Below are 26,022 nucleotides of genomic sequence, written 5' to 3'. Positions count from 1 at the left end.
ATGCACACCTCTGTACCCTGAGTCCATTTTTCCTCTTGCACGCTATGTTTAAAAGTTGCAGTTTGCATCGCTCAAACAAGCTTACTTTCCAAAAGAAGATTTGCAATTTTTCCACTATGTCAGACTCACCACCAGTAAGTGAAAATAGGGAAGAGCACGAAGGACCGCCTTAGGTAAACATATCAGCAGAATGAGTGACAATTTAGGAGGACCATTTACTCTGATGATCCACCCGGAAAGAGAACATCCTCCACTATGCCTTTAAGTAATGAGATTTGAACATGTAGAGACTAACCCTTCATGTTTGCAAAACGGCTCATATGTTCATCCAAACTGTTCCTTTGTGGTGACAGTGGCGTAGGATGCATGAGTTCATCTTGAATCTAGAGGCTTGCAGATTTTGATCTTTACATCTCTTCCAGAGGTACACAAGAATATGGAGGTTCTCTAAGTGAAACTCTCCTAACAAGCCTGCTAGTTTAGCTTTAGCTCATATCTATGTAGATTTATAATTGCATTATACTAGTTCTATTTTCAAAATGTAGATTGAACAGTTCTTTGACATCTCTTGGGCTTCCGGTATTGTTTGAAACACTTGACTTGCTTTTAACTTCGCCCTAACATTCCCAACCTCTCCCAGGTTTATTGGCTGTTTGTTAACTTATGTTACAAAAAACCTTGTAGATCTTCATAGATTACACAGAGGTGGACTGTATTTACTAAAGGGTAATCCTTAAAGGCAGTTGGTTGCATCAAATTTTACTTGAGGGTATGGTAATAAAGGGGTTGATATAAATGTTTACCTTACAAAATGTTGTGCTACTGGATGCTGGTATTTCACATAAATCCAAATGAGTACTCTAGTTTGTGGTTGTAACAGCACAGTATGCAAAAACGTAGGGTCAGGTGAAAACCTGTTGCAAGCACGGTATGCTGATTTTTTTTAATTTTTTTTTATTGTCTTTTAACTTCCTCATTGATCTTTTGACACATTTCTAAAGTCCACAGTCATAAATTGTAAACGAAAGCCTCTGTGGGAGCAGTGATGTAAAGTTTGTGTGCTCTAAGTATAAGGTAAGATCAGTTCCCTTTTCAGGGCAGATCAGTTAGCCCGCATGCGATTGAAAAGGTTTTTACTGTGGAGCTTAGCCTTCTTTGTTGTAAGCTCAGCGAACTGTATTTAAAAATCCATCAGGATTTTGCATTTGCATTTATGGTTTAACCGAAAACTCTTGTGTGCGCCTGATAAGCAGGGAAACAATCAGTGGACTGATCTGTGTACTCATGTGGAGGTAATTATTAAATGTTGGCACTCAACTGAAATAATTAAACAGGCATTTCCTTCAGAAGACCTACCATCGCTGCTAGACTATCAAATCCTTGGCATAAACGGTAAAGTTGTTGGATCTGTTTGCTATTTAGCTACCTGTGTGGGATTAACGGTTGTTATAAGGATACATTTGCTTCTCTGCCTTTATTTTTATTTTTTTCAGTATGATATAAGACCCTGATTAGGATGTTGGGGGTTACTTTTTTATTATTAAAAGTGATGACAACTTAACAGCTTTAAACAACACAAACTCTTCAACCCTGCAATTACTTTTTTACTAGTTCCTTTATTTATGTAATGAAAAAAAAAGAAGGTGCATTGCTAGGATCGTTAAAACCTGAAATGTCACCATAGAAAGTTTAAACAAAAAGAAAAAATACAGATAGTGGACCAAAACATAGCAACAGAGCAGTTATCCTTACGCTGCTGCAAATGTCACAGATTCAAAACACTCTTGGCCCCTGAACATGACCCTTAAACCCAGATTGCTTCCTGTGTCCTACTCTGAATTGCATCAATCAAAGAATATATGTCCTCGCTGTTAAAAAGGGATCTTTGAACTTGTAGCCGAAAATGAAATTTGGAGAAACGCTTCCCTTTAAAATGGCAACAAAATGAAAAAGGTCTACCTATAACTTTCACTTCTTCTCTATTACTCTGAAACACTGTGATAATGGGATAAAAGGAGAGAAAAGAAAACATCTGTAAACATCTCTCTTTGCCTTTCTAAATAATCTAAGTCAACAGATAATGTTATTCTTTGGCATAGAACAAGCCACAAAATCACACAGCCAAACACCAGGGATGAACCTGATCAAACACAAACTCTTAATGATGTGGAGTGGAAAACAGAGCGAATTCCTTCAAAACAAGCAACAGAACCACCCTTTTACGTTTAGTCTGCCTCAACTAACTGGATCTACTCCTTGCAATAACTGATTTATCAGGTTCCTTCACAATGAAGGTGGAATGAACATGTGAGGTATGTCAGTCAGAGGAAAGACTCATAAAGGAATCACCACTTACAGGTTGATTTATGAGCAACCAAACAGAAATGCTTGATTAGAACAGAGTCTGCCGGTGGCTTTTTTGTATGCTTCCAGGTGAGCCTGTTTGGGAGGAATAGGAAGAAACTACTGTTTGACATGAAACCTTTAAATCCACCGAAGATGCAGTAAGAGTCCACCTTTAATCCACCTTTACCCTGTAGTGCTTTGCAAAGATGTTCACATTCCTTCCACCTTTTCACTTAACAACCATAAGCCATATGATATTTCTGGGACATTTTATGCAATGAACCAACATGTAGTCCAGCAGATTTGCAAAGTTACATGGATGCATGGTAGATGTTTATTGTTTGTCTTAAAAAATAAAATCTAAAAAAATCTGTCTACATTTATATTCACTACCTTTTACTTTGATATCCCCAAATCAATTGCAGTGCAAAAATGTTCTTTAGAAGTAACTTCATTAGTAAATAGATACCATGTGTCTTATTTAACAGAGAAGCAGCCAGGGGGACTGTGCTCATTTTGGAGGAGCTGCGGAGATTCACCATTGGTGAAAGAATAAAGCAACAGCACAGCTGTCATGCACTTAAAAAAACCAAGCCTCTAAAGATGAGTGGCAGGAATAAAGGCGTTGCTAAAGGAAACATCTGAGATGTCATATCCAGTTTGATATATCTTTGCATATACAGCAAACCTAGAAGAAGGGTGTTCTGGTCAGATGAGATGAGAATAGAAATATTTGGTCCATGAAGAACATAGTTTCATAAGACTAAGGTAGGTTTACCTTCTATCAGAATAAAGACTGAAAACATGCTTGCTCATGACTTGGAGTGGCCTAGTTAAAGTCTACACCTGAATCCAACTTAGGGTTCAATTTGATGCTCACAGATTCTCTTCATTTAATCTCAACAAGCTTGAGCTATTTTACATGTATAGAAGAGCACAAACATTAGTCTCTAGAAGTGCAAAGCTAGAAGTGACTAATCTGTTTTCGCAGCAACAGATTGTTTTCCGAAGGAAAGGCTTTTGGAGGCTAAATAGAAATGCACACCAATCTTTTTCAGATCGTTGTTTCATTGTTGATGGTTGTAGATAATTTTATATGTACAATTATGGAATCCAGAAATCAAAGGTTATGAATATATTTACAAGGAACTGATTGATAGTAATAAAAAATAAAATTGTTTTTATTGATATTCAGACTCAAACATCAGACATCCCATACAGATAAAAAAAGTACAGACAAAATGGTAACGAGACAGATCCTACTACCAACTGACACCAGTCATACCCAAAACCCATGTTCTAGACACTCTTGGGTTAAAAATAAATAATTAAGTAGAAATGACAATAATAACAGCAATTGAACTGGTTGATACTAAGTTCCCGAAGAGATTAGGATCTTTTCCAAAATAAAAAAACACCCTGTTGACATACCAAGAGGTTTTCTACATTTACGTCTTAAAGGGGAACCACCGTTTTTTTTTTACATTGGCCCCTTGATTTTACGTTATTACATCATGTTCTACTCACCCATATGAGTTTTGTGTCATTTGGAGCCGTTCTGAAGATATTTGATCAGGTTATATACAAGTAACGTCTTCCTATGGGCAACGACTTGAAGGCACAAACTAAACTGTTCATAATTTATTCTTTATGGTACGCCAACATTCATAACATGTAGGTGAATCACTGTGCCCCAGACATCCGCGGTTATATTTTTCATATTTATATCTTTTAAAAACAAAGCGGCGCGTGTATGACGTCATCACAGATCCTTCCTCCCAGCAGCTATAAGACTCTATAACCTTCACTGTTCCTAATAACCTTAATAAGTTGTTACATTTATGGTGATTTTGCACAGTTAGTCAGTTAAATAACATGCTGCTGTCTTTTGTTCATCTCTGATGTTGCTGCTATTTTCAAATATCCATTACTGTAAAAATGTCCATAGCTGCATATTGGTTATTTTATTATCCAGGTACACAGTATTTATATTGTAAAAACACTTTACAGTACAGTATTTTATTATTTATCTTTTAACTCTTCACTATTATGTTATTTTTATAAATTTTTCTAAGGTCCACATTTGTGCGACCATTTTTTCTAAAATCTTATTGCTGCTGTAAACACCAGAATTTCCCCATTGTGGGACAATTAAGGGATTTTTTATTCTATTCTATTCTGCACTCCTTCCTTGTGTCTCATCACTATTTCCAGTCGTGTCATCCCATCTGCCACCATAGAGGAGCGGCAGAGGCGTAGCCAGAATATTTTTTATAAGGGTGGCCAGGCAATAACCAATGTACACTGAGGGGGGCAAAAGTGGATAGGCACAAGAACCTCACTTCAACTATACTTTCCTACAGCCTTTGCTAACAAATAGATGCATATATTTAAACATCCATGCTTTCTAGATAAAAGTTATAGTGGATAAAATACACAGAAAAAAATCATGCAACTGCAATTGGCATTTACTTAATCATATCTAGTTACTTTAACACAATTGTTTTACCCTCTACCCTGCTAACATGAAACAATTGTGTTAAAGTATCTAAATATGATTAAGTAAATGCCAAAAACAGTTGCTTTATTTATTTTTTTTTGTGTATTTTCTGGTTTGAGTTCTGGGGCAAACATCTTTTCCATTGTCATTACTTACCTACTTTTATCGATAATCATTCTGCATAAAATTGATATTTACTAATTATTTAATACGTTTTTATTAAAATAGTTGTTTATCTATGATTTCACTGAAGACATTTTCTCTTTACCCCATATAACATAAAATGTTCTGAAAAGAGCATGAATTCTGTATTTATCCTGTTTAATGTTATTATATTGATGTGCATAATTAACCAGTCTTTTTGTTCTCAAGAAATTATGAATACATGGAAAAATAGCAATATATGAAAAAAATGTAAATGAATATTCCACTTGAGAGTATTACTGCTGCCACTATCTGTATTAGAGGGGGAAAATGGTAGGGGTGGCCAATGATTGGCTAAGGGTGGCCATGTCCACCCCTGGCCCCCCATCTAGCTCCGCCCCTGAGAAGCGGGCATAAAAGTAAATAAATGGATAAAAATAAACTTTTTACTGTGTGAGGCCATAATAGCGCACCAGCTGACTAAAATGTCGTAACACACAATTGACTGGCTTATAAAAATTTGTGACGTGAACTTTTAACTTTAGATGTTGGAGCAGATGTCATACAGAGTTGTTATATTACATATGTTAAAATATTACAGCCAGCGTATTATACTTTATACGCACTATATAGAGGCTGATTTATTACGCTGTAATTACGCAGACACTGGTTGAGTTGTTTTTTCGGATTTCTTTCAGTTTTTATTATCAGGAAGATCTTGTTAACGCACAACCCATAACCTGAAAGATGAACTTTTCATCCTGCTTTATTTTTATTTCATCTTTTCCTGCCTCCGTGCAGCAGGATCCGCCCACTTTCTTCGGAAACACAGTGCCAAGCCAAAAACTATTTTCCACTGTCTCACTTGAGCAGGCAGCTCAGTAGCGACGTGCCCGGATCCCAGAGCTGACTGTCACCGGGAACAGGCGCGCAGAGGAAGCAGCTCACATGTGCGCATCGGGCAGCAGCCTGGCAGCTGCTTGGTTTTTACTTTTTCCTGGATATACAGTCCTGCTGAGGTTTTCTATGGAAAGACACATAAAACAGAAGGTGGACGCAGAGAATTAAAGCCTCCCTGAACTCTTAGAGCGGAAATCATGGCTCGGATCCTCCGACTGATAGCGCATGTTGTGTCTGCGCTCAGTCTGGGGCTGCTGCTGTCGGAAGGCGCGCTGCAGATGGACACACCTGTACCTACCTGCGAAAAGGTCAGTTCATTTACCTCAAATTGACCTATTTGGTCTGTCTTTAACTGATATTTATTGTTTGATTAATTAAAAAAGATTATTAAACATTCCTTTCCAGTCTGTCATTGTCATGACGCGTCAGGTTACAGACGCGCACACAGGCAGGCGCAACGAGAGGGATCAAAGTGTAATGCCTATTATTTATTTACCATTCCCTGAGCATGACACCTCACCTCACTTCTCCAGTTCTGAGGAACGAGAAACCACTAAACCTTTGAGTAAAGCACCAAACTTCCTCCTAATAAATCCCTATTTTCAGGGAGATACCAGCATGATACATTATTTCTATTCTTTTTTCAGGATTGATACATCTATAAATGCATCTAAAAAAAAAAAAAAAAAAAAAAATACAATACACCATCTAAAAGTGAACTTGTTTCATTATTTGGCGTCAAAAAGGGACGCTTTTATATTTGAAAATGCTTATCCAACAGAGAGTGATATATAACAAGCATTTATTTTGGATGATGCTGATGACTTTGACTTATTCTCTTTAATAAAGAAAAATATTTACCAAGACATATTGTATTCTGACTTAAATGCTTAAATCATTGTAGGAAATGACTTTTTATTTTATAAATTGCAAGCAACAACTTAAAACTAAAAGAAAATATCACATTTTACCCTATATGCTGTTTGATGTGTGAATCATAAATTACTGGATCACCAATAAGAAATACTCTACCATGCAGAGAATTAAATGAAAACATTATTAACTCTTAATCTACCTATAAAACAAGTTGTATTATTTAGTGTATAAAAAATCAAACAGTGTAAATAAAAATGAATCGCTTTAGTGGTTTGTTGCTAATGGTCCTAACAGGAGGACCACTATATTAAATACAAATAAACATCCCTAAGGCGTGGGTCCCATTGCAAGCCACTTTAATTGACCTGATTATAGAATAATAGAATCAGGTAGCTGTTTTATGCTCTTTCATTTATGTGTTTTGTGGGTGAGAGGTTTAAGAAGCACTAATTTTTGTCATTATTTATTAATGTGACTAAGGATTTTATAAATTTATTTTCAAGAAATTAGTTTTAAAATGAATCGATGGGCAATACTTAATAAAGAAAAACTGCTGTAGAATCAGACATCTCTGTATAGTGGAAAGAAAAATGTAGGATTCCAGAAATTGTGGTTAGCTTTTGTTTTGACACTGCTTCCAGGTATAATCTAATGAAAGCAATGATCTCTTTACTGTTTGGCAAAAGGGGTTTTGTTAGATATTATCAGAACAGCAACAATTTTATTGTCATCACCGCCTCCTGAATTAACCCAAATCTCTTACACAGACTGTAAAACAATATTGTTTTTTTTATTAAATGTTATCCAACACACTAATTCTGTAACACAGGGAGACAGTTAGATAGAGATAAAGTGAAATTAAGGAGAATACTAGATGTAGTTTGACTGGTGTAACTTTCACAAAGTTTACTTTAAAAATGGAGATGTAAAGGTTTATTAGCAGAAACTTTTCTCATCATCTAGAAATTGGTTTCTTGATTGCATTGGACACATTTTGGAGTTTTAAACACATGGCATCCCTGATAAATTCCCATAACCTGAAAAGGTTTTTTTTTTATTCTGCAGACTCAGTAACATAAAAAGTCACTTTTTACTGCAGTCTAAAATTCCCTTCAGTCACTTATTTGGACAATAGACACTAATCCCTCTGGGGTTTACCAGGATAAGTCCTTATCTTAGATGCAGGGGACCTGCTGTTTCTTCAGGAACAGCATCTGGCATAAAAACTCAGCCAAAATGACTAAATGATAGGCATGAAAAGAGCAAGCAAATAGTGATTTTCCTGAATTATATTGATCATTAGGCATCTAGCTAACTTGAATGGCATGCTCCCTTGTTTTGCCTCATTTAGTACCCAAAAATTGTATTAATATAACAGCAACACTACTTCAATGTATAAGTAAAAAATTTCATCTAAGAAATTCACCAGATAAGAGTAAGAGATTGGTAAAAACACTACTGAGGTTCTGATTAAATATTTATAAATGATGTTAACAGAAATATAAAAATATTCCATACCATGCAAGGTTGCCGGTATTAGAAAGAATAAAAAAGATGCATTTACACAATGATCAATTTAGCCAGAAAAAAACTTTCCCAGATCAATGTTTTTTCAATCTGAAGCTTTTTTAGACTCATTTCTTGAGTAGAAATAGAAAAAAAATCACTGTGTGGAAATTTAAGTGTCAGATGCAAATAAAATAGGCAAATAGGAGCACTTAGGTACATGAAACAAAAATGTATGTATGTGTATTCTTCAACTTTTACTGTAGATTCTTGAGTAGATAACTTATCCTGAGAGGAAAAGCTTTTGAAATAAATAAATAAAGCAATTAATCAATAAATGCATTGTGTTGAGGAGGCCTTTGCCCTCAAGAAAGGAGCAGGTGTGAGAGGAGACAAATAAACAAAAAAAAAAAAAAAAAAAAAAAAAAAAAAAAAAATATATATATAAATATATATATATATATATATATATATATATATATATATATATATATATATATATATATACACACACACATATATATATATATATATATATATATTTTTTTTTTTTTTACCCGATAAAACAATCTGAACAGATAAATAAGAACTTGTGAGTTTCCGTAAACAAGACAGAAAAGAATAAATCTGTTAATATTTATCCAACTTGAAGAGTGAACGAATGAGAAATTCAACAGAAAGAAACCAAGGGAGGTTGTGACTCATCACTCAAAAGGTGATGCTGTGCCAGTCAACTCAGCCCTGAAAACAGGGAGCATTAGAAAGGAAACATACAACAATACTAATGCTAACCTGAAAGCTCAGTAAAATCTGTCATTATTTTAACTAGATATGATGAATTTTTTTTCCACAACAGATTTGGGTGATCTCCTTTATGAACATAAGGGGGGAAATGATGTTCAAAAGCCTCAGACGACACTGTCCATTTTTCAGGATAGAGTTGGAATACATACGCTTTGGAGAAGCATTTACATTCATTTATAAACAAAAGTACTGGTTTTAAGTTTTAAGACTTTTAAAACAGGCAGACTGACATTTGGTTTCGATCTGTGTTGTACAGAAATAAGTTGCATTTATAATTATAAGACAGTCTGAACAACCCGTCCAGCCAGTGTTTACTGTTACTGTGCTTTAGAGGTGTGGTTCATTTTCATTTCACTCATATTTTTTTTTCTCCTCCTCAGGGTCTCTCTGACTGCAGTGTGCGCACAGGTAGTATCATGACATCTGTTGCATGTGCTTCTGTTTAATGATGACAAGCTTGCACGCCTGCAGTCAGCCTAAACAGGCTCTCTTTGTCTTCAGGGCCGTTCAGCGGCGCTCTGCCTGATCCGTGCGGCTCTCTGTATATAACACACGTTCAGCTCAACGTCACTCACTGCAGTTATATGAATGACTGTAAACCCTGTCTGATAATTAAAATCAGTCTCCAAGGTAGTTTCAACTGTGTATTTTTAATGATTTAAAAATTTTTCAGATTGCAAATAATGACTATAAGATTTTCTGTTTATCGATATTTCTTTAGAACTGCTTTCATATTCTTAAATATATATAGTTCAGAGGTTTCCTGCATTGTAATCATAACAGTGAGAACTACCTATGATTTATTTTGTCATTCTTTCTTTTTCTGAATGTTGCTGCAGATGTGGATCTTGCAAAGAGTGTATCTGATGGGTCAGGTGACGACAGCGATGAGGAAGGTATGAAATAAATACCAAATAATGGTTACAGCAGATTTCACAACATTTATGCTCCTAGTAGTAAAAATGAGCAAAGAGCCTGTAGTGGCAAAATCATCAACTGGAAATTTCAGAAAAAATTTTTTGCCTTTCATTTGAGCAGGTTCTTTTATTGAGAAATATTGCGGTTTAAAAAAATTTTTTTTTTTCTAGATTAAAACTAGGAAGCAGTGCTTAATATAAGGCCATCCCTGCAGTTAATTCTCAATTGTGAGTCAGTGAGGGGATCTTTGAACATTTTTCTTGGTTTAGTCCAGGGGTCTGCAACCTGCGGCTCCGGAGCCACATATGGCTCTTTGGACCCTCTCCACCGGCTCTTAATACTGGCTAAAATGTATATAAAGAGCTAAATAATTTACTATAATATATACCGGTATCAATAGCTTTAGCGTTTTTTATAAGATGGAAGAGAATGAGTTTAAAAGAACCAGAAATATATTTCTAGAGACATTTTTCTATGAATTAGCTTGAAAATTATATGTTTTAACATTAAAAATATATGAATTGATTGTTTGAGATGGCAACAACTAATTTCCTATACAAGCTTTTAAAAAGAAGGTTTTCTAGAAAAAGTCATGGTAGGATTGATAGAGATCTGCAGAGACTAAACTTTAGTCTCTGCAGATCTCTATCAATCCTCTTCATTATTATCATCCCCAAACAGATCCATGGAAGAAGGCTGACTTCTCTATGTTGATTTGGTTATTTGTTCTGGATCATTTGCCTGCCAAATGACCTAACAGGTGAACTAATTTCAGTTAACATGCAACTTGAGCTTTATTTAACAACTCTTATGCATCTTTGCTAATTTTCAAGAGCCCTCTGAAGACAAACAAGCCCACATCATTACAGGACCTCCACTATGCTAAGCATTGACCATGAGATGTCCTCTTCATAATTATCCTGTGTTTCCTACCAAACTATTCATTAAGCAAATTTATTCATAAAGCAACAATTATCAGCTTTTCATCTAAAAATAATATTTAAAACTTGCAGTTTCCATTTATTGAATCAAGCTATTCTAAATAACAAATCAATTGACACTGAAAATAATTCCCCACCTAGATACTATGCGCCTCCTATGAGATACTCACTACATGGACGCTCGTCTTTCAGTTGTCAACAAGTTATGTAATACCAGCTGTTGCAATGAGATGCTTTTCATGTTGCTTTTCAGTGGTTAGACTCTAAGAACCATGTTGAAAGACTCATCCTGTGGTCTTGGAAAAAGTGTTGCTCTGTTTAAAAACACTTAAATATGATTGATTACAGAAAGTATAACCATTGGGTGGAGAACTGTCCATTGCTTTTATTAAGAACTGGAAAGACATTGGGGAACCGTCGTCTCTGAGAAAGAAATAAAAAAAGGTTTGTTTGCTAGGGAGGAAAAATAATATTGGACTCTGAAGGTTCATGGTAAGAAGACAGAAAGGTGAAGTGATCCTCCCATGAAGCCTCATGCCTACTGGAGAAGGCTTTGGGCAGTGGTCAGACTCTAACATCATCAATGCCAGATATTGGAGATAAATCGATGCAGCACTGGTTGAAACTAAATCTTACGACGGTCCAACGAAATAAATGGAGCATGTAACCCTTTTTTGGTGGTGACATTAATTTAAAGTAAGAGGAGCAGCCCAACAAACTTAACATGTTTAGGCTTGTTATGGTAGGACAGTGCTGATAACTATCTGCCATGCCAGAACCACCTGCTGGCATGTAGACTGTAGACAAGGACAGGATTAGTACCAGTGTCTATATATTTTGTGCGTCCTTACCAGGAGTGGCAGTATTTGTGAATGACACTGTAGACGATGTCTTCTGAGTACTACAAATCTTTATACTCTAATTTCTGTTAAATACGTTTTCTCTGTCCTGCAGCTCTTTTGAAAGTGTGCTACTCCTTCCCAACTTCCACTGGTTACTGCAGGGCAGTCACGTTTAAGAGAGACTACATAAATATGGACCAGTCCTTCACATATCAGGTAAGATCAGCCTTGGTTATACAAACAGGCTCAACTACAGCCCTGAAAGAAGTGCCCCTTCTTTGAAATGTAATGTTTTACATAGATTTTACATAATGGGATGTAATACAATGAGTTATCTGATCCTGAGTGCTACACTTGGTAAACACAACCTCTGGTAAACAACACAAGATTACATATAACCCTTTTTATTCAAATTAAGAGGTAAGTATATATTGAGCAGACATGAAGGGTTAGATTCTGTGGCAGCAGGGTTTTTTTCATTAAATACTAGTCATCAACTGATGAATGTAACTTGAAGTAAATCCAAATAAACACATTTTCAGCACTGTAGTATTCCCTTAGAGAAGTATTTGATGCTTTCTATGAATCTGAGATTGAAATGACCAGGAAATCACATTGGACTGCTGTGTGGTAGTGCAATGGTGAGGCCAAATAGAAAGGGTTTTAGAGCAACAGTACATCAATCTCCAGCACAGAAGCAGGTTGACAACAGTGCCTGAATTTTAAAAGGCTTTATAAATGTCAAGCCCGGACCTCACCCTCACAAAAATGCAGAGAAGAGACCGTATGATGGATGTGCATGTACAAATACTTACAAACTATAATCTACTGAGATAGTCTTTGAATAAAGATGGACCAAACATTCCTTTATTACAATAGGAGAGACTGATAAGGTTATCTGCTGTAGAAGATGGGGGCTGGTGGTCCTAAAAGCCGCTGAATCACAGGGTGTGTTCAGTTATTCAATCACAGCTTTTACAATTTGGTTTAGTTTGTGGTTTAAATTATCTTTGGTTTGTTTTATAGACTGCTAAACTTTTACTATGAAAGTAGATAATGCTCCCTACAACCAAATGAACGTGCTCCAATATCTGGCTGTGGACTACCTTCATTTATGCTAAATCTATTTTTCTGGAACTATTTCCTGCGGCTTCTTCCTGGTAAACTGGTCTCACCCTCCCATGTGACGTCATGGCTTGTTCAAAAGAAGAAGTAAATGAAGCATAACATAACTTGACAGGAGATTTCAAAGCAGTAATACAGCAAGGAAGCAGATATACTTGCAACAATGTCTCAAAAACTGATGGATATTACTGAGACAGCTGGGTGAATCGTAATTAATCAATTATTGAAATAATTATCAACTAATTTAGTAACTGATTACTTGATTATAGAGATTCTAAAACATATTTAGCTCAGGGGTCTACAACTTGCGTCTCCAGAGCTACATGTTGCTTTTTGGACCTTTTTAGAGCCATTTTTCTTCTATTTGGCTTGAAAATTACGTGTATTATCATTATTTTAATAGCTAAAAACAGCAATAAACTTTAAGCTGTTTAACATGGCAACAGATTCCATACGACAGATGTTTAATAAAAATAATAGATGCTTTAGCTGAAAGAGCAACCCACTCAAAGCTGTTATTACACCAATATTGTAAATAAATATAAACATTTTGCGTTCAGTATAAATATACTCTATCCAGACATCCTGAAATGGCACAGTTTTAGCTTCACTTGATTAAAATTTGGTGTACAAAGGAACATATTGCTATCTGATCATTAATAGGAAAACGTTTTGAGAGATTAAACGCTTAGCAAAATAGTCGTTAGTTGCAACCCTAGATATTACAAACCGAACAATCAGGATATGCAGTTAAAAACCAAGATGCAATAAAATTTACATATTGTTTTAATGGCAATTCCAAAGCTGATTGTATTTTATCCCTCTCTAAGAAACATGGGCTAGCTTATGGAAAATATGTTAGCATTTATAATTACAATTTAATAATTCATTTGATCACTTGGATCTGTTTTTATCATTTTTATGTATTTTCTTATGCTGTAAAATTCTGGTAAATGTAAACACGATAAAATTTTAAAATGACAAAGGAAAAATAAGTGAATATATATAAGTTAGGCTGCGAGGATTCCAGTAAGCCATTTTATGATGAATCTGTTAAAGGGACCTCACCATTTTTCATAGGAAAGCGATTACCCACCCCCTCCAGAAAACCTCACTGTGCCTGCACAGTAAACGACTCACAAACTTTCTCTCATCAATAAGTGGTGATGCAGGGATGAGTGTGATTCTTTCTGCTTGAAGTTGGGACAAAACACATCTTTTACCATCTTATCTTCACATTGGCAGCAATTTTTTTTAAAGCTAACGTCTAAGTCATAGAAATGTATTTTTTGGCTGCAAGAGGTCCCCTTACTTTTTTAAGTTTCCCTAAAGAAGAGCCTGAAATGGCCTGTCATAGAGATCTGTTCCACTGTTTTCTGAGGTCATCTGATAGGCTGGTTAATTATTAATTCACTCAAAATGTTCCTGCCATCTTGTGGGTTGTACTTGAAATAAATGTCATGTTTAGAATTGTAAAATTGGTCAAAATGTTAAAAAATTGCATGATTGCAGATTCTTTGTTTTATGTCAAACCTCTAATGCTTAAGTTCTAAAAATAGTTTCAACTTATTTTCTTACTAATTAAAAAAAAATGGTTTCTTCTAACTGAACTGCAGCAAAGTGTTTCCACTGTTTCTAAATCCCACACAATCTTTCAAGGGGTCAGTTTTACGCTGTGAATGAATTGAATGTGTTTTGCAAAAGTAAACTGATCTTCATCAGAGCAGACCAAGCATCTGCATGGCGTAGCATGAGATGAAGTTATATTATAAGCTTTCTTGAAAACAGTTTAGTTTGACATGTTTAAATGTGATGTATAGCAACCTTGTGAAGCTGAAGCTTAAATCACATATTAGTTTGTTTCTGGTTAGCAGAACCCTGTTATCTAAAACTGTATATCCCTCATCAAAAAGTACAAAACAGATAAACCTTGTGTGTTAAGGGTAGGGTTGCCTACTTTCCCTTAAAAAATATTGTCTTCCATATTAAATGTATAGTGGAGGATGTTATTTTTCCGGGTGGGTCATCAAAATAAGTGGTCATTCTAATTGTCATCATTCTGATGCTATTTACATAAGGCCATCCTACGTGCTCTTCCCCATTTCCACTTACCGGTGGTGAGTCTGACATAGTGGAAAAATTGCAAATCTTCTTTTGGAAAGTAAGCTTGTATGAGCGATGCAAAGTGAAAACTTAAAAAGAGCGTGCACAAGGAAAAATGGGCTCATGTATGCTCTCGCAAATATTTAATAGGTGTTCCCTCTCTGGAGTGAGTACATGGTTGTGCATGTGCTGTTTTTTAAAAATTTGCGTAAAATCCTGCACTTAACCTTTAGGAAACCAAATTTAGTGTCTAATTTTATTCAGGTGTGATTTACATGCTTACAAAATCAATTCCTAGTGTTAGGGTAGAACACTATACCTTGCAAAGAAGTCTACGTGATTTAAGTTTCACAGCATTGGCAACCCTAGGTAAGGATTTTGAAGATGACATTGTTTTTTATTTTTTGCAAACAGTTGCTGCTGACAGAAACAATGGATTTTGAAACTCCTATTGTGGTTATAGCTGAATCAAAGGAAACGTATGTCTACCAAAATATCACAATTCCAGATGCAAAAACAGGTGAGTTGAAGCTTTATAATCGTCTCAAAACAAATAACAGCAGCCTGTGGACACTTAATTTCTGCTGTCTTCTTCTTCCAGTCTGTCCCTCTGACCTCTGGAGCCTCATCATAGAACGCACTGGTAAGAGGATTAATGTCTCTCAAATTATGTTACTTTTCTGCTAATATTCTGTGAACGGTCAAGACAATAGTGGTCCTTTCTGTAAGGTGTGTGTATATTTACATCTAGGGTAAATCTTAAAGAGCATTTGAAAAGAGATTGAACAAAGGGTAAAACTAGGAGGGATTTTCTGCCTTATGACCTCAAAAAGCTGTGAAATCCTGAAGAAAAAATTAGACCATCAGTTTGTTAGATTAAGCCGAAGAGCACTTGGGTTGTGTTGAAAGATGATGATCTAAACACACCATAAATAAATATATTAGAAAATAAAGGTCATCCTTTTTCCTTAAATTGACAAAGTTATAATTTGGAAATAGATTTTTGAATTTTCACAAAGTCAACCTTTTCTGTTATTAAGGACTAGGGTGAATTATTTCCACTGACTAACATGTGTTTCTCTCAGTTCCCAGACTCCAAGCTGACACTGAAAACATCAGCAACGAGGTCCATCTGCATCTGCAAAATATTCCTGCCAACCAAGAGACTGTTACTTGGGAAATGGCTTGGGATGACATAAGGGGACAGCCAGAAAGATGGGTCAGTCTGCACTATCAAAAGTGTTCATACCAAAAACTAAGATGTTCAACCAGTATTTACCTGTGTAATTGTTTCATCTGAACAGCCCATAGGCAAGAGCAAAACTGTTATTCCATCAGATCTCATTGCACCATGCCTGTGCTTCCTGGTAACAAATATTTTAACAGAAAAAATATAATTAAATGAAAAAACTACAAGAAACTAATAAAATAACTTTACCTGCAGGTATGGCTGCAAGACAAAAATATCAGAGGGATGTACTGTCCTTTTACAAACCAACCAGGTAAAAGGCCTTACCTGAGCTCACTGTCAGACCTTGTGAGTGTGTGTGTGTCAAAACAAATTAAATTTTACATTAATGTCATGTTTAATAGATGCTCTGAAAAGAATGCAGCACAACGTGTCCGTGATAATGGTGGAGTCTCAGTGGAGGAGCGGGAACACAGGGCTGAGTTGGAATGTAACCTCTCCCTGCAAAGTGAAGGCAGAGGTGCGATTGTGCAAGAAAGACATGGCAGGGGGCCAGTGCGAAGAAGTGGCAGGTTCCAGGCAAATGCTCGAGACTACTGGTTGGATCACAGCCCACAAAGTACACTGGGTAAAAATAAAATTTTACACGTAGACATAGTTCATCATAGTTCATGATTGAAGCTAGATGCATCTGTGTGCACAAGTCAGACATCTGTATCGTGGATACATCTTTCCTTTTGCCAGTATTCCAAACACCTTTGTTTTTTTCAATCATGTGTGGATATTTTATTAAAAATGTTAAAAATTTGGTTTCTGATTCATATTTATCTTTTCAGCAAGCAGGAGAGTTCCTTAACTCCTCCTCCCATCCTCTGCTTTGTGTGCAGGTAACATTAGTTCTTCTTTACTAATACCAATAAGCAAGATTCTGCGCTTCCTATGATATTAAAAAACACTTTCTATATGAAATATTTTATAGGTTAAAACTGAAGGGATGGTCGTGTTCTCGGAGCCTCAGTGTCCATTCGAAAGTAAGTCTGCTGTTCAATTAAAACTAATCTAACTTTAATTTTAAAAATATGTCTATTGTTTATATTTTGTGAATAATGTTTTATACTCTGTCTTGTACTATTTCATCGTTGTAGAACCTCTGTTTTTACTGTAGGGTAAACATTCAATGCACGTTATGGCTTTTTTAAAGGAATTAATGACATATGCAAAGCTTTTAAGGTTCTTAACTAGAATATCTAAATAGATGCAGAAGTTCTATGGCCATAGAAACAAAATCTATTTATTTAATAGTTATTATGTTTATTTATTTATGTATTTAATTGTATTTTTAAGCACATAAAACAATAAGGTTTTGGGAAAAACTAAATTGTAATAAACTCAACAGCAGCTTAATAATGTAGAATATCTGCTTAAGAGTGGTTTGTCAATGATTTTCCAAACGGGCATTTTGATTCTGAAAGGGTTACAGTATTTGATTTTGTTTTTTTTTTTTTTAAACACAAGAGTTAAAAAAAAAAAACTTTCTTTCACTTTATATAGGGTGTGTCTTGCAAGTTTGTAAAGAGCTGCCTGGTTAAGTAACATTTAGGAGATATAAGGTATTTACTGGACTATTGCTGAGCAGCTTTCCTCACAGCAAGTTAAATACCGTTGGCAAATATGTTGACAGACTTCTAAATGGTTTCTCTGGGTGTCATCTTTAAAGCACTGGCAATATGTCAGCCGGTAATGTGCTTTCATTGCATAAAGATAATAACAGCACCTATTTCCTTGGAGGTAGCTGTTATGCAAGTTTACCAGAAGATTATAAATACACTAAATAGCTAGAACTGGAGGTTATAGTTAATTGACAGGTCATTTAAATTAAGGGGAAAACTAATGAATTATTATTAGTTTAATGATTATAACTGTAATTTGCTTACTGACCAGGATTCTTAGTCTTTGACATGAAAGGTTGGACTCCTAGACTGGGTGTTTAAATCTAGTCCCTTCACCTGTTTGATAATTTAGACTATGGCTATCAGCAGAGTTATTAATCACTAACCAAATAAATGTGTCTCTGTTCATTCAGATGTTAATGAAAGAAGAGTGAATCCAGCCTGAGTGATAAATCGTTTACTGCGTAAAATAAACACAAAAGACCATGGGTTAAAACACAATGGTACCTTTATTATGTAATAATCACACAATGTTATTAAATCTATAACCAAGCAAACACTAAACAGTACTGAATAATAAGCACAAGTAAATAAACAAATAAACAGAAGAGGAAAAAAGGGGTTTAAAAGCCTGTTAAAGAGTCTCTGAGGAAGGTTCAAGTTTTAAAGCTTAATAGCTTGAAAATACCCATTAGAATAAAAGCAGATGAGTGTAAATAAACCCTGATGTAGATATGTTAAATGCAGTCAAAACAGTGCAGTTAAAATTCTTAAAACCATCAGTAGAAAGCTTTTTTCAAATACAACATAAACACAACTATCTATTCTACCTAGTTCATCCAAGCAGAGCACTTATTAAGCATCAGATGGAAAGAGGGAAGGATGGATATTACTGTTTTGGCTCGATGGAATGGACTTTCTGGCTCGGTTCAGTTCTTTGCAGGCCCCGTCTTCTGTTCAGTCTGTTTGTCCAACAACAGCTCTGGATTGATCCGATGCAATAACAAGAGCCAAGGCCAGGACATCTCTCTTTAGCTGCGGAGGTTAGCTGCTCATGTAGCATGTGGCTGCTCTAAGGCAGGCAGGACCAGTATGGCACGGATCAGCAGCTTTTAATGGCTCCTTGGCAAACAGCAATTTGGCCTGCTGTCCTCCTTCGGCAGTTAGATTTAGGTCAACCAGAGCTGGATTAGCTCTCCTCTACTGCAAGCACTATTGCCCCATTTACACTACCCCTCTGAAACTGATCTGTGTCGAGTTCGGACCGAGCTTGGATCAATTAACCGTGCCAAACTTGGTTCCTTACGACTATTTACACAACACGCTAAAGCGGTTCCTTGCCCCATATCGGCGGTCCACAATACTACACCTCTCAAGGTGGGAATTACGCAAACAAAAATAGAGGCGCCCATAACATTCAGGAACTTATGTGCCTGGATAGCATCTTCCACCCAAATTTCAATGAGAGCCTCTGCATCATCCCAGGTTGTACCACGCTATTTTGATGCCATTTATTGTTAATAAAAGGTTCATGCTTTGAACAGGTGAAGAGATCTTCGAATTACAAAGCCGGACACGGTGGAAAACCCGTGAAATGAGTCAGCTGACTGTAAATAGGAGAAGACGTGCTCTGATCATGCTCTCTTTGTAATCAGAGAACCAAGCCACAACTGAACCGTGCTGAGCCCTACTGATAAACTAGTACTAGATTTAGCACGGTTCGGATGTGTCTGGGACGGTCCAGTTCAGTTGTGTTCCATTTACACTCAACACTTCTTTAGGTTACCATGCTCGCACCGATCTCTGCACCCTCAAAAGGGTAATATAAATGGGGCTTATGTCAACTTGGTTTAAATCTCAGGAAAAGACGGTCACTATGATCAGCTCCATCTGAATCATAGGAAGGGTAGTCTGACTCGGTCCAGCAAGTACAGTCTTCTCCAGAGGGATTTGGTCGCTATTTAGCGTAGCTTTAAGCTGAGCAGTGCCTTTCGTGGCCGTGGGCTACTGGCAACAGGAAGTTTAATGGGAACTAGTTCCCCTTCTATACTCTGCTGTAGGGGTGTGTCTTCAGAGGGAAGTCATTCTGTTTACGTCACTGACATTTGATCTCAACGTAACCATGGCTGACAAAAGAATAATTTAAAGCACCACTCCCTCTTAACGAAGACTTTCTACTCTTCTTTGGAAAGTAGTCCTTTCTTGAAATCTTCTTTATCAAATCATATACTCACTAAAATATTGGCTGCAAGACATAAACAGATTCCAAACATGGCTGTTGTGATTAAATTACATTTTGATAATCGTGCATTAATGTAATTTGTTGTTTAAACACAACACACATTTTCACGATAAAAAATTGAAGCAATAAAATACAGAAATACAAGTTTTACTAAATCAGTATCAACATGTTTTGTTTTGAACATATGTTCTCAGTTGTATGATGCAAAGTTCCGGATGTTCCTTGATTTATTTATTTGTTTACTTTTTAATTTCAGTACATCGGGTGAGGTGGACTCTGCCGATTCTCGTTGGATTCATCCTCATCTGTTTGACCATACTTGGAGTCTACCTGATAGGAGGCATTCTGAAAGGTGGGCATCTGTACCAATACTCTGTGTTTCTGGTGGGTAACAGGAAAACATCTAATATTAACTCTACTTCTTGTGCAGGATATGTTTGGAGGTGGTTGAAAGATGACGATGTCAGAGGTGCGTGGAATTCTTGCCTCTGGCTCCTTCTAAATAAACATGCTCTTCCTGATGCTAAAATACCTTAGATAAAACTAAAAAACCAAAACATTTAACTTATCTTCTTGCAGGTCCATGTAACAGACTAACAAATAAGTAGTGTACACATGTAAAGTTGAATTGTTGGATATATAGAGGTTGTTAGAAGCGAAGAAACATCATAAAGGAAAAAGGGAGTATGTAAATTGTAGAAAAATGAAAGGCAAGATAGTTTAAAACAATTACATAACTACAAATCTACTGAGAATAGATAAGCCAAAGCGCAAAGAAGGCTTTAAACAAAGAATCAATGAAAGAGCTCATCGGATTTCTGACAGAGCGACAGTCGGCCACAGGTCTGAGTATTCAGAATAAGAATTAGAAATACTTCAATAATCCCAGAGGGAAATTACTTTTGTTACACGCTCCAGTTACAGTTTTATATATGTATTTGTGTGTACATTGCAACCTTTAGTTGGTAACCCCCCAAATTTAAGCTCAGAGGAAGACCTTAAAATTCAAAATGTTTCCAAGTGCTCTAAATCCAGTCAGGCTGAGCTGTTTTAAAAAAAGAAATGTCTTTAGGTTCAAAGCTTGTACACACAACCTTTTTGCAGTTTAGATTCAAGCTTTTTTTTTTAAATCTCAATAAAAAGTGTTTTTGGTTGTGGAAAAATTTCAAGGCAGTTTAAATATGAACATTTTTATTTTTAACCAGTATGTCAGTTTTTTTAAAACAACTTTCTGGCTCATAAAAACAAGAATAATGGACACTGTCTTCCTTTTTCAGATGCTGTGGGTGGAGTTCATGTGGTGCTACTATCTCCACCTGATGACGATGAGCGTGTGCTGGAGCTCCTGTGTTACCTGGGCTCATCTCTCCAAACCCTGGGCTTCACTGTATCGCTTGACCTTTGGAGCAAGGGTGACCTCTGTGCCCTTGGCCCCGTGCCGTGGCTCCACTCACAACTAGACAGTCTGAAACGGCAGGGCGGAAAGGTTGTTCTAGTCCTAACCCAGACCACGTGGACTAGAGCTAAAGAATGGGAAGCATGTATCTCTGAGAATAACAAAGAGAACATTAAAGGAGTGGAGACAGACTGTGCACAAAGCAACCTTCCTCCTTCACGTCATGTGGATGTTTTTGGTGCCTCGCTGAGATGTATTCTGCAAGACTCTTCACAGGGCAAGGCTGGTGAGCGGTTCATGCTGGTGCAGCTTGACTCGCTCTCTCCTGCACTGCCAGGTGGTTTTCCCACAGTTCCAGATCTTTTTTGCGGACTCCATGTCTACAGCCTTCCGACCCAGTGTCTGGGCTTTCTGACTGAGCTGGCAGGGTCTAAAAAAATCACCTCTTCATCAGCAAGAAGACGAAGGGCAGGGGTGCTCCAAAAGGCATCAAGAACTCTTACTAAACGACTGTCGGGGTTCATAGCAGGGAAAAATGTCTTGAACCTTCCTGGGATCATTCAGGGTTCTGCTGGTGGGCAAGAGGAAGACTCTGTGGAAACACTACTCATAGAATCAAACTTAGGTACACCGCCATCTAGTCCTGACACTGTGGTCAGTATAATAGAATGGTGCTGACTACTGCGGCAGCTAATATAGGAAATATTATGGGAATCTCCAACTAACATATACCTCACTTGATGCTCTAAGACATCCTCTAACGACTAATTTTCCATACCCAAGTAGTCATTCCTGGGATGTTTATCTTGAGGTTTCTCCAGGGGTTGTTTGACAAAGGGCAGTTAAGGGTAGCATAAGTTAGGGTAGGGTCAAGCTACCCAATGTAAGAAAAATTTTGCAAAGGGGTTTTGCTGATAACACCAGTTGGGATATATTGTTCTTTTGAAAAAACAAAAAAATACTCTTGTGCTTCCATCACTCGTTAAACTTTAGGACAATGTCCATTGTGTCTGGTGTAAGTATCTGCTCCCCTTGGACTTGAGACTGCTAGTTATTGCATTAGCATGTAAAATGCAAGCTTGTAACACTTATGCAACATTAATTGCACTCCAAATAGACCTTTGGGACGTCAATGTTGCACCTCACTGTTCTTCATTAAGGATTTTCTTTGCAATATATCGGGCAGACCTGGAGTAGGGAACCCCCCTAAATAGCTTGCTGGCCTAAAATATGGCAACACAGAAACACACGAGACAAAACAACCATGTATGCACATAACTATGGTAATTCCAGGTAATCCCTTAACCTAACATGCATAATTTGGACAATATGTAGAAGGTTTACTACTAGAGAGAATACTTGGATAAGAACATAACTCTGCACTGAGGAACTGTTCGTTTAAGCTAATTTGAAATGAGTAAGCTAACATGTCAGTTTCTGCACTATAAGAGGACTATGGACTATTTTTGAAAAAAATCAAACAAGCATTTGGACAAAATTAAACTCTGCTGTAAGATATGTTAAGAAAAAAACATGTAATCCAGCAGTTTTGGTGGACGGTAGTAAAATCAACTTTATAAACTTGTTTAGCAGCAAGAGTGGCTCTGTATAGTAAACAGTTAAGCTTAATCTGCTTTAAAAAACTTGAAACGGTACTGGATAGTGAAACCATCTAGTTACACAAAATACATGAAATAACTGAACATATTTGTAACAGCTTCAAGATGGTGTTTGATGCTGAAGTTGCAGTAACAAATATGAAATGTTCAAAAACCTCAAATGGATCATCTATGTGTACTATACTCTTCATTTGATATTTGTATCAACAGTTCCCTGCGTCCAATGTTTATTTGAATCTTTTTACTGGTCTATGATATTCTTGCACTTCGGCTGGACAATAAAAACCCTGGCATTTGTGAAAGATAAACTTTAATCCATGTTTTATATATATGACAGTCTGTAAATTTAAATGTCATTTGTTCAGATATTCTGAGTTGGTTTTATACTGTGATATGTCTTATATAATTAAATATGGGGTTCAATAAAGTATAACGATGCCTGTCTTCATATATATATCTTTTTCATGTGTTTAAATCATAGATTCCCTTAATCTATCTCTCCTTATAAGGACTTAAACCTTGGGGAACTTTTCTGTTGAATTTTTAAAATAAAAAAAAAAGCCAAATTCGGAAAAAATGCAGAAAGAAATGTTATCCGCTCAAACAAACACCTGGTTTGAATGAATATAAAGTTTTTCCATTTTTGGATTCTTGACAAGAGGAAAACTGTAAGTCTTAGTCTTAATTAAGCTTTTAAACTGCTCAAATTTTCAGCATGGAGTTACTTGGAAAACTTTGTTTTTTTTAGATGAAAGCTGGAAAAGAAGTTTTTTTTCCAGCTTAGTTTTTACTTAGGGTCAAACCTAAAAAGTAACAAGAGGTTTCTGTATGTGGAGTGGATGAAAACAATCGTTGGGGACAATTTAGGGCAGGAGGATGGAAACAAGAGATTTTAGCATGTGGTGAAAGTACCAGGATAGACAGAATGTTACAAGGCTTTAGTTGTAATTATTTTACCAGTGAATGACTTGAATATATATTCTCTCTTGTAATACAAGATAAGATACAGCAGCACAGCACATTAGCACTTTTCTTCCGGAGTATTGTTTGACTTATTGTAAAATAATATACTAGAAAATACAGAAAAATGTTTAATGAAGAACAACATAAAAACAACAGGATCAGTTTAAACTTAGTCTAATTAAACTTTGATTGAACTACTCAAATAGTTTATTAGATTTATTTATTTACTTTTTTATTGCAAACATTGAGAAGTATAAAATGAAGTCAGGGCAAATTGTATATGCACCTTAAATCAGCTCAATATCAGATCAGTTCTACTTTTAAGGGTAGGCTTAAAACTTTCCTTTTTGATAAACCTTATAGTTTGAGTGGCTCAGGTTATCCCGAGCTATCTCTATAGTTATGCTGCTATAGGCTTAGATTGTTGGAGGACACAGGGAACCCTTTTCTGCATTCTGCTTCATTCTATCTCTTCTCCCATGCTGCAGTATTTGCCGGCTCAACCGCTAACTTTATGCTCTCTCTGTTTTTTATCATCATAGTAGCTTCATCTGGTCTGTTCCTGTTTGGCTGTGACACCAACCCGGAGAGAAATATCAGTTGTGCTGCTCCCTACAAGACCTTTGTTTATAGATGGAGCTGTGCTGCTGTCATTAACACCTTTGTTTATAGATTTTGAAGCTTGGCCTGTTTTTCAGTGTAGTCCTGTTTTTCTGACTGTCACTAACTGTATGTGCTTTTTTTCATCCTCTGACATCCTCTGGGAGCTGGCTAGGAGCTAGTCCACCTGGTTGTGTGTTTCCTGGATGCGGCCGCCTGTGGAGTTGGTTGACAGTTGCCTTTTGTATCTGCTTCTTTTTCTGTCTGCTCCTTGAACCCCAGTCTGCCTTGACAGATGACCGCTCACACTGAGCCTGGTCCTACTGGAGGTTTCCTCCTGTTGAAAAGGAGTGTTCCTCTCCACTGTCACTCCAAGCATGCTTGGTGTGAAGGATTGGTTTTCCATAGATAGAAAATTTGAACCAATCTGATTGTATTATCTTGTTGAATTATCTCTGTAAAGCGCATTGAGATGACATGTGTTGTGAATTGGCACTATATAAATAAACTGAATTGAATAGATTAAGTCAGACAGTGACCCACTGTCAAGAATAGGAGCAAATGCAATAAATCAGAACATCAGAAAATAAATAACAAAAAGCCATGAAATGATGCAAGATTCCTAAGGCCTATGAGACAATAATCTTCTGTAAACTTTTCAAATGTGTCCAATGTAAAACGATGCAAAACAGAATCAAAGTAAGTAAATAAAATGAAATAAAGAGCAAAATCATATAAATCAAAACATCCCAACAATAATGATAATTTGGCTACATGTTTAGTTTTAATCAGTCTCAGAGGCAGAGGCAACAAAAAGTGAGCTTTGTTTTAAAACACCTACATCTATGAATTAAAAATGTGTCAATAAATATTAGTTTTTTTAAATGCTCAAGAGAATTGGCTTCTTTTTCAAAATCAAATATGTTTTTGTCACATAATGGAGACAGTAAAAATGTATTAGACTAGGTGGGTCTGACGATTACGGAAGAGGATTAGGGCCACTTAAAATATAAAAAAAAGTTAACAGATTTGTACATGTTTATTTTAGTATAATATGGGAAAAAAGTCAGAATTCTGAATTTTTTCTCAGAATTCTGGCTTTTTTCCCCTGCAGAATTCTGACTTTAATCTCAGAATAGTGACTTTATTCTCAGAATTTTTAACTTTTTTCTCAGAATTTCTGACTTTAATCTCAGAATTCTGATTTTTTTTCCCCCCATGTTAAACTGAAATAAAATTTAAAAATGAGTAAAAAAATTTTTTTCAGTGGCCCTAATTCTCTTCTGTAAACGATTCTACAGTTTGATTGGTTAATAAATTAAATGCCAGCAACGTCAT

The 26,022-nt window shown here is 36.2% G+C and overlaps 1 protein-coding gene across 1 annotated transcript; it reads left to right on the top strand.

The window, feature by feature from the left end:
- The first annotated feature begins 5,818 nt into the window (after positions 1-5,818).
- On the top strand, positions 5,819-23,567 carry wu:fl23c11. Its single transcript, XM_038271539.1, has 16 exons — positions 5,819-6,198; positions 9,457-9,484; positions 9,578-9,706; positions 9,916-9,972; positions 11,890-11,993; positions 15,420-15,525; positions 15,607-15,648; positions 16,091-16,224; positions 16,310-16,372; positions 16,450-16,507; positions 16,599-16,822; positions 17,031-17,081; positions 17,174-17,225; positions 20,363-20,458; positions 20,537-20,575; positions 21,384-23,567. Exons 1-16 carry the CDS (start codon positions 6,088-6,090, stop codon positions 22,178-22,180), a joined length of 2,091 nt encoding a protein of 696 aa, XP_038127467.1. The 5' UTR covers positions 5,819-6,087; the 3' UTR covers positions 22,181-23,567.
- Positions 23,568-26,022: the final 2,455 nt, after the last annotated feature.

The sequence above is a fragment of the Cyprinodon tularosa genome, unplaced genomic scaffold, assembly GCF_016077235.1.
Source record: "Cyprinodon tularosa strain WSP-4 unplaced genomic scaffold, ASM1607723v1 ctg8, whole genome shotgun sequence".
Lineage (NCBI taxonomy): Eukaryota > Metazoa > Chordata > Actinopteri > Cyprinodontiformes > Cyprinodontidae > Cyprinodon > Cyprinodon tularosa.
The sequence above is the reverse complement of the archived record's forward strand: the minus strand, read 5'-3'. Positions and strand labels throughout refer to the sequence as shown.

Coding starts and splice junctions, on each gene's coding strand:
- wu:fl23c11 (XM_038271539.1), top strand. CDS start 6,088: ATGGCTCGGATCCTCCGACTGATAGCGCATGTTGTGTCTGCGCTCAGT. Junction 16,225..16,309: donor GGGGACAGCCAGAAAGATGG/GTCAGTCTGCAC, acceptor TCATCTGAACAG/CCCATAGGCAAGAGCAAAAC. Junction 20,459..20,536: donor GATAGGAGGCATTCTGAAAG/GTGGGCATCTGT, acceptor CTTCTTGTGCAG/GATATGTTTGGAGGTGGTTG.